Genomic DNA, 17518 nt, shown 5'->3' on the forward strand with positions numbered 1-17518 from the left:
CTCGTGTTGGATTCTTTCTTTCCTTCTTTATGATGAATTGTCCACTAACACAAACTGCACATGCAGCATTACCTCACCGTTGGCCTGCTCACAGACCTCTTAGCATTATCCTCTTTCCGATCTGCAGCACTACTCCTTCCCGTACCCTTCCTTCCATCCACCGCCGCGCCTCGCCCTCCTTCTGCCAGCAACAACCGTTATGGCAGGTTAAGACCTGTGGGAAGTCCAGAGCCTTTTGCTTTTCTTTTGTTCGCTCTCATTCAGCCCCCCTCACACACACACACCCTCACCGCTGCACACACAAGTGCACACAGCCAGGTAAGTCATGATGTCATCATTGAAACAGGAAGGGAGTATCTGGGGTAAGCCCTGTCGGTAAGGTTGAGGGTTCAGTATGGCATCCCGGCGGGGTCAAATCAACCACGGCTGACGTCAAAGAGACCCGTGGCCCTTAGGCGACGGCAGAGTGGACATGTACGAAAGACCAAACTTTAAACAGCAAACATCACTAAGCGGAAGCTGATAACATCAAAGTCAACGCCGGGGAGATATTTTTACTTTGTTCCGACTCAAACAAAATCGCCTTTTTATCCGGGCCATTTGTGGAGATAATGGCTAAAGTGATGAAAGCTGGGAAATAACGTAATAGGAATGTGTGTACACACCATATGCCTATAGGAATATAATTAGAAAAGACAAAAGTCCCTCTTAAAACACTGATGCATATTCCATTGTCTTCTTTCACAGTTCAGAGCTAAATTACGTCTCTTTTCTTCGTCTCTTCATCAGAATGATGTAATTCCGCCAATCAGTTGCCTTCTTGAAATTACAACAAAAAGCCTTTGAACATTGAGGATGTAACAAGCGGGTCAGTTATTGGAACTCTTTTTATAATACTACCTTTAATCACAACAGCCTTGACAGCATCAGAGTCCTCTTGCTTCTTTATCGTTTCTAAATTCAAATTATTATGGACTATTTCAGTATGCAGAAGACCATTTCACCCGAGACCGCAGGGAAAGCGCAGGTGGAACCAATAACATTACTGATGTACTGATGGTCTCTGTTCCAGTAATTAAGGTCCAATACAATGCACACACATGTATAATTATGTATATTAGGTTACACCTGTGGTCGACGAATCAAAAAGGGTCCCTGCGGAAAAGTATCGGACGTTATTTTCACTCACTGAAAACATATTTATTGCTATATATATCAGATAGTAATTAGATATATGTATCAGTTTTGTGTTAAGAACAGGACTCTAAAGGAGAAACTATCTTTGTGTGTAAGTGGATATTTTCGAACGTGTCCTTCTTTCTCCGTCCAAACTGTTTCCACTCCGAGGGCTCTTGGTAACAACCACGTAAACAACCACATTTCTAATCAGTTCTCCCTCTGATTGTTGCCAGCCATGACATGTGCAGATGGTCGGAGCCTGGCTTGCCTGGAGACAACAGAGTTTTCCTTAAAAAAACAAAACCTTTAAAACAAGGGAGTTAGTCTTTTGCTCCCTTCACACTGCAGCCCGTCTGGACTTTAGTCACGTTATTCAAGCTCTGGATTAGATGCTAATTCCAACCACTGTGTACGCTCTAGTGATGGCATGTCAAATTGTATTTAATGGAGGTTTATAAAGTTCTGTCCCCCTCCCCCCCTCTCAGTGCTCCTCACTCCCCCTGCCATCCCTCCATCTCTCTCCCTCAGACATGGGCAGGGTAGGATATCCCGACAAAGCCAGGCTGTACAAACACAGCTCTACGACAGGAAGGACTCCCAATTTCCCCTCAGAGCTCACACACACACACACCACTGCATACACACCTAAACACGCACGCAACCTAGACACACACTGGCATCCGATGTTACCCGGCTGGATTGCCAACCTTTATTTTTCTTTACATACTGCATTCATTAACCCCCGAAAATATTAGTCAGCATACTTTAATGGAGTTTGTATGTGGACAAACTGTGCCAATTATCATTGGTTTAATTATGTATTATTAGATAGCAGCTCTGGAGGCAGAAACCGATAACAATTAACAATTTATTTTTGGCGGTTTCCCGTTTCCTGGAAAGACATTTATAATTGTTTTCAAGCTATATGGAAGATAGTGTTATTTCAGTTATGTGCTGAATTTAAGATTAGCTGTTTCTGGAAGATGCATTTGTTGGGGGGGGCGAAGATAACTGAGTTGATATAATACATTTTGAAATTGACGTATCAAATTGACCAAACAGCTGCCTAATCACACATATACAGCCTCAGCGGTAATTTTCTTTTTGTTTCCATCTTCTGTGTGGTGCTGAGCAGAGTCACTAATGGTTTTTAAAAACTTAATTTAGTTATTTCTTCTTTTAAATTTAATAAGAGTAAAACAAAACAGTAAAGCTGCAGCAGACAGCTAATCAATGAGTTGAAACTAACAAAGCTTCATTAATTTAAGTGATGCTACCGATTCAAAAGACTCCATTCACATTAAAACACAGATGCAGTTTTAAATCAAAGGTTTTAAGGAATATTGTCAACTGACTGATGGTTTTGACCTTATTTACAGAAATCTTTTTGTTAAGTTGGGTAGGGTAGTGAATACTACAGCTTAATTATCTATCTAGTAGAATTTGCAATAATAATCGTATTTATTTTAGCCAGTTTTGCGCCCCCATAGCCAATCAAGCAGCATAAATCCCAACATAAAATCAACCACACACAGTCATTAAACAAATGCACCTAAGACTTTGTGCACAAACATCAGTGCCGTCAATCAGCGTCATTAAAATCTTACGGGCATACGAGCACGCGTGGAGACCAAACGACTATTAAATACTCGCTGTGTAGCTGAATTCAATTAACCGCTAATGTTTCAGCCAACTTTTAATATTCATAATCTGCAGATGAGCGTTCGTGGATTTTGTGCACCTGCCAACTCTCACGGTTAGAATCAAAAAGCTCCGGTAATTACAGACTCGGACGTTTACACAAACAAAAGACAACTCGCATTAACACACACACAAACATGCAAACGGTTGTCATGGCAGCAGCTGTGCCTGAGCCCGATTGCATGGCTGACATCTCACCTGCACTGCAAATTAGTGGTGGAGGTAACCACAGTAACAATGGCATTGCTATTCCACAGGCAAAGAGTAGATATAGAACCATGTTGGCGCGTTAGAATGCTGCAAGCATCTGAAAATATATAATTCATACCGATTTCAACTCTACTCCCTACAGGCCCGTGGGGAGCCTCAGTGTTCAGATACAATACTATTTTGTTGTCTATGTTTGCCTCAGCCCCGTGTCGAACATGATTATCGCGTCATTGCTTGATTGTTTGCTTAGAATAACAAAGGAGACACGCAATCTCTTTTTATCAAGGAGTGTCCAGATGTGAATATAGGGCGGCGAATTTGTGAATTTCCAAAGTCTCTGCTGGTATTATCTATCCCTCTGCCCTCAGGTGAAAAACACACACACACACTGAGCACGAGATGTGGAATCAGACCCCCGGTGTGCAGCAGTCCACCTCACCCTGCTCCCGTGACCCCGTCGCTATAATTAAATGTCTCTGTTCTAGCATTCTTGACATCTCGGTTGCGTTTCTTTCGTTCTAGACACACACAGCCGGCACTTTTATCCTGTTCCGCCTTACTCACCCACAAACAGATACATCTCAATATCTCGCCGTGAGAATACTGAGAATACTCATGATTATTTTATTAAAAAGCAAGTGTCAAAAGCGCTACTCGTTCTATAGTAAAATGTCCACTGTGACTGTATTATGATTTATCATGAGATTGATACTTCAATGCGTAAGCAGCATGTTATTGTTGGAGCTGCTAAAAGATGCATCCATTTTTTATTAGTTAGGTTTTATTCAAAGGGTTCTCAACCCCCCCCAAAGAATCACATGATGTATTCGAGGCGTGGTGAGATGACCAATGTGGTTGCAAAATATAAAAAACAAATATATGTGTATAGATTTGGACACATACAGTAGATGCGTAATTTTCTTTTTGTGAAATATTGGATCATTTTACATTTATATTTAAACCGGAGTTCTCATGTTATTAAACTGTGAGAAAAACTACTAAGGAAAAAGTACAATATTTCCCCGTTGTGGAGTAGAAATATTAAGTACCTTAAAAGTGTACTAGAGGAAATGACTGTCACATTCGTGCAGAGTTCATTGACAATGCTGTGGAACATCAGGCCTCTCATCATGCCGGGCCCTAATCCTCCATGTAGTCCTGCCCCATCTCCACCTGGTGCTCCCCATCATCTCTTCCCTTTACCGCCTGCTGCTTATGACGGGATGAGCAAGACGTTACGACAGTGACCCCGGTCCCAAAACACCTGAGCTCCACACGGAGATCATCCACCCAACCCTCCCGAAGACGTCCTTCGCTACTTCGCTCTTTGGTCCCTCCTCTGCTGCACTTAAAACAACTTTTTAACTACACCTTCCACCCCTCCCTCACGTCCCCCACCGAGGCCCAGACCGCTTGCCCTCATCCCCTCCGCTTACCCCGACCCCCCCACCGTCCCTCCTCTTCTCTGACTTCCGCAGGAAATTGCCTCGTCTGGAAGCTTCACCTCCACGGCTGGACTTTGAGTGAGAGGAATTACAATTGAGGAAACCGTCTGGAAGCTGAGTGTGTCTTCACAGGACAGCGCGTAAACATTCAGTGGGCTCGTATTTCTACAGTTTTCGTAAACAGATAGCAGGAATCATTTAAGGCAGTGGTCCCCAACCACCGGGTCGCGGACCGGTACCGGTTCGCGGACCGGTACCGGTTCGTGGGCCGTACCACAGAAAGCTTATATATATTTTTTTTCTGGAAAATGTTTTATTTTGAAAATTGACCGGATTTTCTCCTAATTATGTGCGCTCGTCCCTCTGACACATTCCCCACGCGTCACCAGCCGTTTTTCTTGTCCTTTTACCGTGCACGGCCAGCGAACACAGAGCGCGCGACTACTAACCCCCCCCCCACTGATTTAAGGGATCTCTATGAAGAGTATTATGTGGTCAATCTTTTGAAATCCAAACCCCACAAGTATTTTTCATTTTTCTAAAGAAAGCACACCAAATTTCTACAAAAACAAACTTCTTGGTCTCTAATTGACAGAACAGAAACATTCAAGAACACTGGGATGAAAGTTATTTCCATGACGACGCCACTAGGTTTGGATAAGTAGACCGATAAGAACAGCAAACCACAATTACCTTCACTTTCAATTAATCCATCTGCCTTCTCGGCGACCTCTCAGACTTGATAACAACGAGCAATACATCTTTACGTTTGCCTCTAGCTATCGCCAAGGAAACGATACTCTTTCATTTGTAATCCAGTTAGGTATACCTCCTCTGCATTAAACAATGTCTGAGCCTCCTTTCCGGACATATGACACTGGAGACAGAAAATACCCATCTCAGTGCCAAAAGTGATGACTGCGACATGCGCTACAGTGTTTTTATGCAACAACAACTAAGGGACGATGTATCTCAGTGGACAGGATTGACAGAGCGGAGGTGGCGAGGCATCATGGGACAGGCTTCTAATCACTACAGAGGACTCAATTGAGGAGAAACTTTGGGCGACAAGAGAAACCAGAGAGAGAGAGAGAGGAGGGACGATCTGCGACGGCTATACCAGATCTCTACCTGCTGCGTGTGATCCAGCGGGACGGGAGGTGGGTGGACGTCGCCGGGGGGCCGTGACACAGAACAAAGGGTTTTTACAAGGGCTGGGAGAGAGAGCGTTAGTGGCTGTGTGTGTGGGAGATGTTGGAGGTGGAGATATGACAAGAAGACAAAGATGGACGGCGAAGAAAGTCAACTATTTGCTGCGATTAGACCTGTGCAGCCATTTAAATGATTGCACCACACCTTCAATGACACGCAAAGTCATTCAGAGTGTAGATTCACTGAGATCATGTTCATCTAGGTTCCTCTGCGTTCTCCTAATAAAGAGACTCCCACCTTCAATCCAATTTGCACACAAATGAAATCATTAAAACACGCTTCCCTTGAGACGTTTGCCCCCCCCCCGAGTTATTAACTTATCTCTAAAAAACACAAGCTCCAGATCCCGAGAGAATTAACCTCCATTGTGTTTTGTGTGTGGCTGGTTGATGAATTCCAAATCTGTGTGTTTGGGGTAGACTTAAAGAGTGTGTGTGTGGACATGCAAGCAAGCCTGCAGGTTTGTGCGCACAAACGATGTGCACAACAGTATCAAGCGCACATGCAGGTATGCAAAGCTGCGTAGGAGAGTCAATTAAGGGACAAAAGACAGCAGAGCACAAACGACAGGAGGAGAAAGAGTGAAAGAGAGACTCTGCAGCGAAAGAAAGCTCCAACTATTCTCCTCTCCTTTCGTTTTCCTCCACTGGCTCCCTCCTGTTCGGCTCCCACACAGCAGGAATGCGCGTGAGAGAGTGCGTGTCTCATATGATCAAGTTTCTTTTGATCAGTTTCAGTGATCAGAAGGTAACTAAGCACATTTACTCAAATGCTATGTTGAACCGATGTGTTGTGTGTTTTACGTAATTTGGCCGATAGTTAGGTCTAGTGGTTACTTTTAGATTTAGATGTTACATTTAAAGTTACGTTTTGACCTATTTGACTGAAAGAAGGACACCTCTCTCGCTTCATATGAATACAGCAAGCGGACGGTGGCTTAGCGGAGCATTAAATCGACTTACTCACTCATCGGTAACTAAACAAATCATTCATTTCATGTTTAGATGATTCAATCTAAACAGTTCGAGGCCTAATTCAAGTGATCTCCAAGATTTTCATTGGAAATATGTCTTTTAAGTCATTATCAATGCTAAAGGTGGTAACACAATGGTGATTGAGCCTATCGACCACTGACAAATGTATTCCAATGGTTCATATATCGGTAGCATTTCAAAAGCGTTTTTTCTGTGGAGAAAGCACTTTTAATACAATTCTACTGATAATACTCATCTACCTTTACGTAAGTGGTATTTTGACTGTAGGAGCTTTTGCATTAATATTTATTGAGAAACACTGGGCAAGTAGACTGATGGAAAGACTCACCTGAACACATTTGCATTACGCACTTTGCATTAGTGCACCTAAGAGCTCTGTGACAAGAGAAGTGCTTTGTTCACCTAAATGCAAGCGCCAGATAACTAGTTTGGTCATATGTTGATGTTCTCAGTTATCCGCCTCCAACACGTCTGCTGCCAACACAACACGGGTGAAAGGACAGATATCCGTCGGGCGAATAGGAGCAACGAATGACACGGGAATAAACTCACCCGCAGGGAGATATTCTACACACACACACACAACACAAAGAAGTAATTGTCTGGAAAACTGTCCACGTTAAGCTAAAGTGAATTTAAATGTAATTTCACCAACACAAGCAATATTTAAAATAACACACTTGTCGTTATCGCATCGTCGACAGTGAAGATTGAGAAAGAATCGATGTTACAGGTAGATTTCTCTTCATGCTGTGAATGTGTTGCAATAATTAGCATTCGGCTCAAAATTATAGACTCACATCTATGCAACGCACAAGATACATTTAACGACAAGGGACAATTGACACACACACACACACACACACACACACACACACACACACACACACACACAGGCATCAGTGCACACACACTCTCCCCTGTGTGAGTCTCTTCTAGACGTAAACCTGACCGTGAATGAGTTTGGTGGCCACGTCCATCCATTTCCTCTCATAATGTCAAAGGTCCTTTAACAAAGGAGGAGGCCTCAACCAGAGCTTCAGAACAGAACTACTTCAGACCAGATTTGGTTCACACCGTGTCAGCAGTTGTCTCGGTTAGAACCCAGACGCATAGAGGGATAAGCACCGCACCGTCATTAGTTTTGGTCTTTACGGGCTCTTTGTCCCCGCCAGCTCACCTTCTTTTTAACTTGTCATAAACCCTCCTCATACAGCCACTGACTTTTGTCAAAAAGGACCCGAAAACTCTTTCTCTTGGCAGTTCGCTCTGTTCCTCAGGTCGCCAGAGCAGATTGAAATGTGAAAATCACCAGCAGAGAGAGGACTTAAATAAATGACCTCCGAGTATCCGCTATTTAATCACTGTGGTCAAAATGAAACCACAACACTTAAAGTTTGTGAGGTTGCCGATAGCCGGAATGCAAAGAAGTCTGAAGGAGGTAAAACAGCAGAGATGTTGTTTCAAATCCTTTGTCGTTATAGTTTCTGGACTCGCTTACTCAATTATAACTCATTAGTTGATTTAATTTACAAATCTCTGGCACAAACAATCCCACAATATCACCACTCTACATCTTGTGTTTATTAGAGAAGTCTTCCGCAGTTTTGTGAAAACAAAAAGGAATTTTAGTCGACCAAAACGAGCAGTTTGTCAACTAATCGACCACAAGCTGGCAGCTCCATCTGTAAAAAAAAACACACCAGGAACACTGATTCTAAATCATCACAGGCCACATTCACACGCGGACGGAGGTCACTTTCTGCCGTCGGCCCGGATCTTATATGTGGTGCACTAAGACCACTCATGAGACTCACTTGTTACAAATAAACAGAGAAAAACAGTTATTTACAGTCCATAGCGACCAGAGCAACTCGAGCCCAGCGGGGATAAACCCTCCCCAAACCTGGATGACATTATACACAAAACAAACACAGGGAATTACAACTTTGCTCACATTGATAGACACACACACATTTCCCTGAAGTGATTAGTGGGAGAAAGAACAAGTGAGGGAGGGCACGGGACAGAGAGAGCTCACCTTTCCTCATATGACTACGCTCACCTGTTCATCCCCTCACCTGGGGCCCCAGAGAGATGGCCATGCCGATAAAAGGGCTCTTTCAGGGCAAAATGCACGCCGCTGCTGTGTCCCCATGTTGTCTCTGTTAACCCCCCCCGCTCCCCTTCCACTCGCCCTGAAACCGATCCAGGTGAACTTTCTGACGGAGAACTTTCTCACACTCCTTTACCCGCCAATCACACACCTCCCCAGCATGCAGGAGGAGCAGTGCGGCGCACGCAGCACAAACACTGACGAGCACACAGAAGCAGACTGCACACAGATAAGGGAAGTTAATTGGCTGTGGGACCGAGAGTCTCACAGGTAAATGGGCTGATACTAATCGAGAAGAACAAACCCAAGCCAGTGTGTTACATCCTGGTGTGTGTGTGTGTGTGTGTGAGTGTGTGAGTGTTGTACTGAAGCTTCACTTTGGTCTTGAGAGGTATTAGAAATATCATTACACAACAATATGACTGACAGCCACAGGGCATCTGTTGCCGTGTCTGTTATACTTCCATTATGAGAAGAAAGCCAACCACGCTGAGAGCGAGCAAAGGCTAAAAGACAGAAAAGACTGCAGGAGGAGAAACTACGAAGCAAACAAAACCTCTGTAATCCCCAGAAAAATTGTATCCCACTGCTCCTTATCCCTGCCTAGTCACTTGACTTTATGATGGAGGGCTGGAAGGATTTTAGAATCCAGGAGCTACCAAGTGAGGAGATCTGTGTTACTGCTTCTAACTTTCCATGTAAAGATTTCAGGGTGTTTGGTATGTAAAACGTCAGGATTATGGTTAAACCTAGTTGATGTTCTCAAAAAAAGGTTTATTTTAGTATCATAAAACAAATTACTATTATTGTTATTTGGGGCTTAATGGACTGAGACGATTTAGGCAAAACGCATAACAATGTGCATAAATTCTATATAAATAATAGTAGAGAGAAAAGCAGAAATAACCATAATTATATGGGTTAAGGCCGTCACAATTTCAAATCAAGAAAAAAATGAGAATAATGATACCCACGTGCGTAGAACTTTAATAAAATGTTCTATCACATTATGAATTAAACTGAGAAAGCATGTGCATGGAGCTGGAGAGATGGTCTTTAACTGTGCAAGAGCACGGTCTAAGAGGGACTGCATTATTTAAGGAAGAGGGTATCAGTATGCAATATCAATATCAATATGTTCTTTTATATCCCGATTATTTACCGGTATTTTCCAACCCTCCTAATACAGGCTGTCAAACACTTTTTATTGGACGCTGGCAGATTAACATCCCTGCCTACTTACTCATGTTTGTGATGTTTTTTTACCTTCTTCCTGATTCATTTGGAGAAAACCGTAAAAGAAAAGAGGGGGAGGGCGTGAGGAGGTAACGGTGGATTAAATAATCGATTTTTCTATCTCGGACACACTCGCCCGCCCCGTTGTGCTACTGGAGGATTAATTAATTGGTCTGCTCTTTAATGAGGAAACAAGATGAAGCCGCCAGCAGCTTGATGTTCGATCGAGACGATGGTTCAATATCCTCCGATGGGCTGAAAGGTTTTGAGCACAGAAAGATCAGGTGAAAAGAAGGAAGAAAGAGGACTAAACCATCCGGAGGAAGATGAAGACGTGACTCCGAGAAGATCACGGGTCGTGAAACCTTACTGCACGTGAAAATAGCCAACTGCAGATGACATCGTGTACCATTGTGGAGGAACTGTAACCGCAGTGATGTTTGTTTTCTATAAAAACACTGGGAATTCAGAAAAATATTTATCCGATGAGTTCAAGAATCTCATCTGGTGACGAACTCATTTAGATGACGACTAGAGGTTTTTATTCCTTTTCACATTTTAAAATGAAATCCCACGATCACCTGACATTGTTATGACATTAGTATAACCAAATTGTTGAGATCTGGAGAAGTGAAAATGGCTTTCCTTCAGCTGAGTTGGTCTTTCAGCTAAATGCTAACACCACAAGACCTGCACACACGTTCTCATGGACGCCATCTCAGTTTAGCGGTTAGCATGCTGTCATTCGCCAAGTACCGCTGAGGGGAATGTGATTACTTTTGCGCGTAAACTATTGGAACAAAGCTGCTCTATCTACATTACGGAAAAACAAAAAAATAGCATTCATTTTTGGTGGTTGTGGCGGGTCGAGCCGCTTGTGCTATAATTTGATCCACATTTTGGTGTCACAAGACGAATCAAGGCAATCGCGAATATAATCAAATTCCTTCATTAATTAAAAAATGGTTATTTGTTTTTTTTCTATGCTCCGAAGCCAGCGAAGGACGCCCATGGTGCAGAAGCAATGCAAGTCTGAACCCTGAGTGTCATTGTTATTCAACTCTAGCTTCAGTTTGAGTGTATACTTGAAGCATAGCCTGTTTCCTTGGTAACCATACTGATAACCAGCGCTGCCTCTGTACTTACCGGCCATGCGTATTTGAAGGGAATGACAATGTGTCCGATAGCCCCGTCCTCTCCCCGTCCTCCTCCGTCGTGCCCTCTGTGACGGAGCGACTGGGAGTTTCCACCCAGGATCCCCGTGCTGCCTAACCCGAAGGTGCAGGGCCCAGATGGGACGACCCGGGCCTGGTACTCCTTGAGGCAGGCCTTGAAGAAAGTGTCACATTGATCCCTAGCAGAGCAGCGCTGCCCGCCGCCGGCCTGGAGGTCGCAGCAGTCTCCATTCTGCAGAAGTCCGAGGGGGTTCTCGAAATAATGGATCTGAAGCTCGAACATGCCGACTGCACACACAGCCTGAGTCCAGGGAGACGGGGAGCAGAGAGGGGAGGAAAGAGTTAGATGGGTATATGATCTGTTGTTAACCAAAGCCAGCAGAAGGAATCGCAACCAGTTACCACATGCAATCACCAAACGTTAACAGCTGAAGTTTAAGGGTAGTTTAGGTTGTGTGCTCACACACATTGGAATGTGCTTTGACAGTTTTAACAGGGTGTCAAGTCTCTGTAGGACAGAACGTTTTCAAGGAATAGTGCGTCACGTCGGGAGAACTAAGTGATGTACTAGTTGTAAGTGCAGAACTATCCCCCGTCAAGACGCATCCAGCGTACGAAGTCCTGTACAACCATAATTCAACGTCCAGCTTACAGATACAAAAAGGAGATGTAAATGAATGAGCTTTAGTGGTTCTACTCAGCAGGTTTTTAGACAGAACCAGGTTACTTAATTGCTTTTTTCTGAGTCCCTTTTTTGGCCAACATTGGTGCAGAACCGCCCTTTTCTTCACAATGACACAGAAATCAGCAACCTAAATGACAGATGCATGAGACCTACACCGTAAACCGAGAAAAGAACCAGAATCCCTTCACACCCAATTTAAACATCATTGCGTGTAGAATAGAAAACAGAAATTTCACCTGATAAATACATTTAAGTGTTTGAGTTGTGTTTCCTGCAATGTGCTGTCTCACTACTGGGAATAGACACAGCACAGCAGCACTTCACATCTCTTCTGTATGAGACCTTCAATAGAGGACAAAGAAAATCGGTGTCTTTACTCCACCTTTGTCACCATCACTCCCTTCTCTTTTGTAACTCACACTTCCCAGGAGAGGAAGACACTGAGGAGGAGGCGCTCTTCCTCCCCTCCTCTTCTTCATCCCTCCTGTCCTTTCTCTTTCGGTGGTTATCAACTCTTTTCTGCATTGTTGCCGTGCTCACACCCCGTCTAAAGATGGGTGGAGGGGACAAGCACACACACACACACACACACACACACTAGAGTTAACAAGACCCCCTGGGAGTCTCGGAGCATTGGCGTCGGGTATATGCGAGCGTGCACGTGGGGGTGCGTGTGTGTATGTCACAATAGCAGAATGAAGCTTTGGATCCTTCCAACCACGGCAAACACACACACACAAAAAAAAAAATTGAAGCCAGTTATCTCGGTTTGTCATGAAACATCAAGTGATGAATAAATCTAAATAATTCGCAGCCCTTTGCGGCATCCTTGTAAAATCATCGAGCTTAATTATTGCTCATTAAGTCCAGGAATAAGAGCCATGTATCCCCAGCGGTGTTGTACGCTTCATCGCGGACCGAAATCACAGCCGACAAGCTCTCATGTGGCCGCAGCCTAACATCAAGCCAGAACCTCAGTCGCCCCATTGTGTTTGGTTTGTGTGTCCCTCTCATGCCCCCTGTCCCTGAGCCGAGGGGGGTTGAGGGGGTGAGATGGGAGGGGTCAGGGGCACGGAGGGTCGGGGAGGGGACCGGTCTAGATCAAAAGGCTTGTGGAGATACAGTGGCGCTCATCACTCTACATCCTCCTTTCTTCCTCTTCTCCTCTCGCTGCCCAAGCCATTCCCTGCATACCAGCGTTTCAGCGCCAACCAGGGGGGGAGAGAGGGAGGGAGGGAGGGAGAGAGCCAAGTCCCAGCAGGAGATCACTCCACCAAAATCTCACAGTGGCACACAAACCATTCCGCTCCATCCAAACACACTCACGGGTCACTTAATGAAATGTCTTAAACAAAGTGCTGCTGCAGCTATTTGTGCAACGCAGCTGTAAGTACAGAGCGAATTAAATTACATTCATTTAAGTCTCAATATCTCTCACGTATCAAATACCTTGACTAGGAGAGGGTTACCCCCAATTCACAGAAACATGAGTTTCATTGTGCCAAAACCAATTGCATTTGGAGAGACATTCCACTTTAGAAATATTTTTCAGTTGTGCTTTAAATGTCGAGGAGGGGAAACGCCTTTATTCATATATTACTTGCTAACAGAAAACGGAAACAAAGCTAACAGTCAATTAATAATCTGAGTCATTTTAAATTGAAATTGAAATGCTTGTGTCAGCATCAAAGTAAATGCATATATTCACAAACTAAATATCTTTATCAATAAACTTTAAGCTTCATCGCAAGACTTCAGCTCATCCGAAACGATGTACTCGGGCCAGTTGGAAGAACAGGTTTCCTAAATATTCAAATCACTAGCTCACAAATACGGAATCCGTTGTTCCTGAGGTGTGAGAAAGCTGATGATAAAGTATAACCAACTTCAACATGTTGACTCTGAGAAGCTGAAACTTGTTTGGACTGTTTCCCAAAGTTTCGCGCCGTACTTTAGCTTGAGCCTCGGAGACAACGCAATTAGAGAACAGACATCATGCCGTCGGGACAATAGGCCTCACTCTCGGGTCTGAGGTTGTCCTCGTGAACGTGATCTCCTGTCTTCATGCATTGATTAATGGTCCCCGGCAGCAGCAGCAGAGGATCGCGTGTGTTTCTCACTGCGGCGCAGTCGGAGCATGGAGGGAGTGGAGTGTGTTTGTTCCTCAGCTGTGAGGAGCCTGCGGAGGTGCAGAGAAAAAGGCACGCAGAGCTGCCCCAACGTTCAACATTCACACGCCCCGAAGTGTATTCGGCTGTGGCCCCCGGGGCACCGCACACACCCAAAACACAGATGGATGTGAGCTCGCTGTGGAGAAAGAAACCCGGACACAGACACATGCACACTTTGGGGCACAGCTGGGCCTTTGCTTGCTACTGTTGGATCCTGGGCAGCAGCGGCTGACAGGGGCTGGACTGGCAGGAAACGGAAAAACGTGATGGGTTTGCACCTTTTTGCACAGTATTACTTGGTACATCCAAAGCATTTCCATTCCACCAGAAACAATGGCCATGTTGCCTGAGGCCAATGCTTGTCTGAATAACTTATACAAGTCGCTGAAGGGAATATGCTGTTTTTTAGAAGGCACAAGAGAAAGTGAATGATGCATTGAGATCAAAGGAATAGAAAACATTAAGAAAGTGTCTGCGATTTTTTATCTAAATCGCGATTAATTGTTCTGTGATACGTTACGCTCGGTTTGTGCCCCATCATACAATCTTTGTTAACACGCAGTGGAGTAATAAACATTGACTTCTATCACGTTAAAAATAAACGTGATCTTACTTAAACATTCCTAGACCAACGCACATTTTCGCTGTGATATTTGCAGCCCGTGCTTCTAAAACAGAACTACAGTAGTTCTGGCGATGCGTGAATAATAGACACCAGCGGGCAGAAACAACAGGTGGGCACCGCGCCATGTAGGCGCAGAATGGGGGCAGCACAAAGAGGGACTGGGAGTGTGTGTGTGTGTGTGTGTGCGTGTGCGTGCGTGTGTGTGTGTCTCTGTGGACCTTATAATTGACTGTTTTCGCGCAGCTGTGATCAGAATTACAGGCTGAATCATATTAAAAGTCAGCTGCGGGGGGGGGGGGGGGGGTGTTTAAGAGCATGGCGCCAGAAATAGCAGTTAATCGGCGGATTACCTGCGGTTGTATCGTGAGCGCGAAGAGAAAAATCACAGTCCGCCGCAGGTGGAGGTGTCCCCGGTGCCGGTCACTGCTCGCGCGTGGCCTGGCAGTGATCGTTCCACTCGCGATTCTTGGATCGAGCCGAGCAAGCCCGTGCGCTCTTGTGCGCTCCATCCCTGCGTCGGGGGATCGGGGAACGTGTTGTGCGCTTTGGCGGCGTGTCCCCGGCGTGTCCCCCCCCTCCCTCCCTCCCAGTGTCCGCCCGTCCGCCCAGCTCTCCTCCACCTCCGGCTCTTAAACCCTGAAACTCACGCACAGCCACTTCATTGCGTCCGGGTCGGAGGAACCATAACTACCCGTGTTGGACTTCTCCGCCGACCCGCCATGAGACTCACACCTGATCCACCCTCCTGCGGCTGCGTTCTCTTGGTTGGACTTCTGCTGCGCGCCTCACGCGCACACAAACACACACACGCTGCGCTTTGCGGTGTTTTCCTCCCCGCCACCTGCGTTAAGAGGCTTTAAACGGTCCAATCAGCCGGCTCACTTGACTTGGAACTCTCATCCAAATCAGCTCTTCTTCGGTCTCTCCGTAAAACCTTAAAAACACTTTAAGAAGTCATTAAAACATCTAACGTTCGTCCTGCTCCGCGATGAAAGCCGCCACCGAAGTTGCGTCTCTGCGGCGGAATGATCTCACTTTGCGCTTTCTCTCCTCTAAGCCGGTGGCTGGTCAGTTGTTCACCCGATACGAAGCCCGGCGGCGACAGTGAGTGTGGGAAACAATGAGAGGGAGAGAGAGAGAGGGAGAGAGAGCGCATGGAGGGTGTGTCCTGAGGCAGGGAATATCCGTCTTTCAGCTCTTGTCCGGGTGGTTCCCAGCGCGCACCAATTCCCTCGTCCCCTTCTCTCCCTTTCTTTCTCTCTCTCTCTCTCTCTCTCTCTCTCTCTCTCTCTCTCTCTCGCTCTCTGCACTTTGCGCAACCTTCGGATTAACTCCCCCCTCCACCCCGCAGACGTTTTGTTTCCTTCACATGTACGCATGGGCTTGCGTTTCAGCTCTCCTCTGTTTCCTCTCTACCTTTTGTCGCGTCTCCTCCGGTGTCGGAGCTCCGCTGTCCGCCGCTCGCTTCAAAGCTGCGCCGCTGCCAATTAGCGGAAACTGGAAAGTTTCCACAGGCGGAGGAAGCGCTCTGTAATTTAAACACCACGTTGCAACGGATCGGGACACCGACGTTAGAAATATATTTACAAAAAAATATTTTTTTTAAAAGACACCAGAACTGCTGCTGTGGAGAGCTTAACGGCGGTCGTTATTGCGCGTGGAACAGGTGTCTACGCGCACCTGCATACTGATCATCATAACCCCGTTTATGATTCTGCTTTACGAGGCCGCCGGCTGCAATAAACACCCGGCGGGCGTGAGGCATGTACAGGCTTCTTTTAAATATCGCCCACGGTCACGTGGCATACTTCCCACATCTGACTTCCGGGACTCGTCTTGTTTGGGTCTTCACGGGCTTCTCCACACACAATGTACCTTCTTCATCAAATCTAATGAGATTCTGCCTCCCTCCTCCCCCTCTCCCTCCTGAACTTGTTGCTCAAGAGCTTCCCTGACAACCGCGTGGTGTTTCAGCGGCCCGGCGCTCCGCAGTGACCCCCGGAGCAGAACAGAGGGCCCTTAAGGAGCAGAGGGTTGATTTGCATCGTGGGGCAGTGACCTCCAAAGCATGAGCTGCATTCTAAATGTCCGGAAACACTCGGATATATGAGGCTGCTGTGAGGGGTTCACCTGAGCCGGACTCAGACAAAAGGCAGCAAACGTTCCAAGTGTGGGCTTAGTTACAAGCGGGAGTGTATTTGGCACCATCTGATGGTCACGCGTGTCCTTGTGGGCGGAATTTTAAGACAGAATGTGTTTTAATCACCATTTATGTTAACAGCTGTAAAGGGTGGCCGAGTACCTCTGGTGCACGGGACCCAAATGTGCAATTTAGCTCCATTTCTGCTCTTAATTGTCAAATTTAAAACCTCCTTAAATGCAGATTTAGGAGTTAGTTTCAATGTTAAATGGTTTAGCAGCACACATCTCTGAATGCCATTTTTGGCGTGCCATGCAGAAATAAAAACACAGGTATAAGCCAGGGTTTTTAGCCACAGCTTGTACAACGACCGGCCCGCTGGCTGTTCTCTGGGTAATGACAAGAAATGTGAACACCATCTTAAAAAGCAATAAGCGCCTGTGAAAGCAGGTATGCGCGGTCGCCAGCTGATGGCCGAGGTCACTTCCATCCCACCCGGACACGTGAAAGCTGCCTTTTCAGTACCCGCAACTGAAAGATGACTGTGTTTGGGTGAATGGGAAGGACCCAGGCGCGTTGCCAAGTGCATGCGACACTCACTCACTCACACATGGCGCCCTTGTGGCTA

At 45.7% G+C, this 17518-nt stretch overlaps 1 protein-coding gene across 2 annotated transcripts in view; it reads right to left on the minus strand.

Annotated features, from left to right (window-relative positions):
• LOC120825582 (uncharacterized) overlaps positions 1–15389 on the minus strand; it is a 43504-nt gene extending 28115 nt beyond the window's left edge. The window contains exons 1-2 of one of the 2 annotated variants that reach the window (XM_040187279.2): positions 15101–15389; positions 11241–11570 (exon numbers count right to left, since the gene is read on the minus strand). In XM_040187279.2, coding sequence (XP_040043213.2) covers positions 11241–11570; positions 15101–15259 — 489 coding nt within the window. In that variant the 5' untranslated portion in view covers positions 15260–15389. The remainder of the gene's footprint in view (positions 1–11240; positions 11571–15100) is intronic. The other variant, XM_040187261.2, reaches the window with a different exon arrangement.
• Positions 15390–17518: the final 2129 nt, after the last annotated feature.

Source organism: Gasterosteus aculeatus, chromosome 1 (assembly GCF_964276395.1).
Source record: "Gasterosteus aculeatus chromosome 1, fGasAcu3.hap1.1, whole genome shotgun sequence".
NCBI classification, from domain to species: Eukaryota; Metazoa; Chordata; class Actinopteri; order Perciformes; family Gasterosteidae; genus Gasterosteus; species Gasterosteus aculeatus.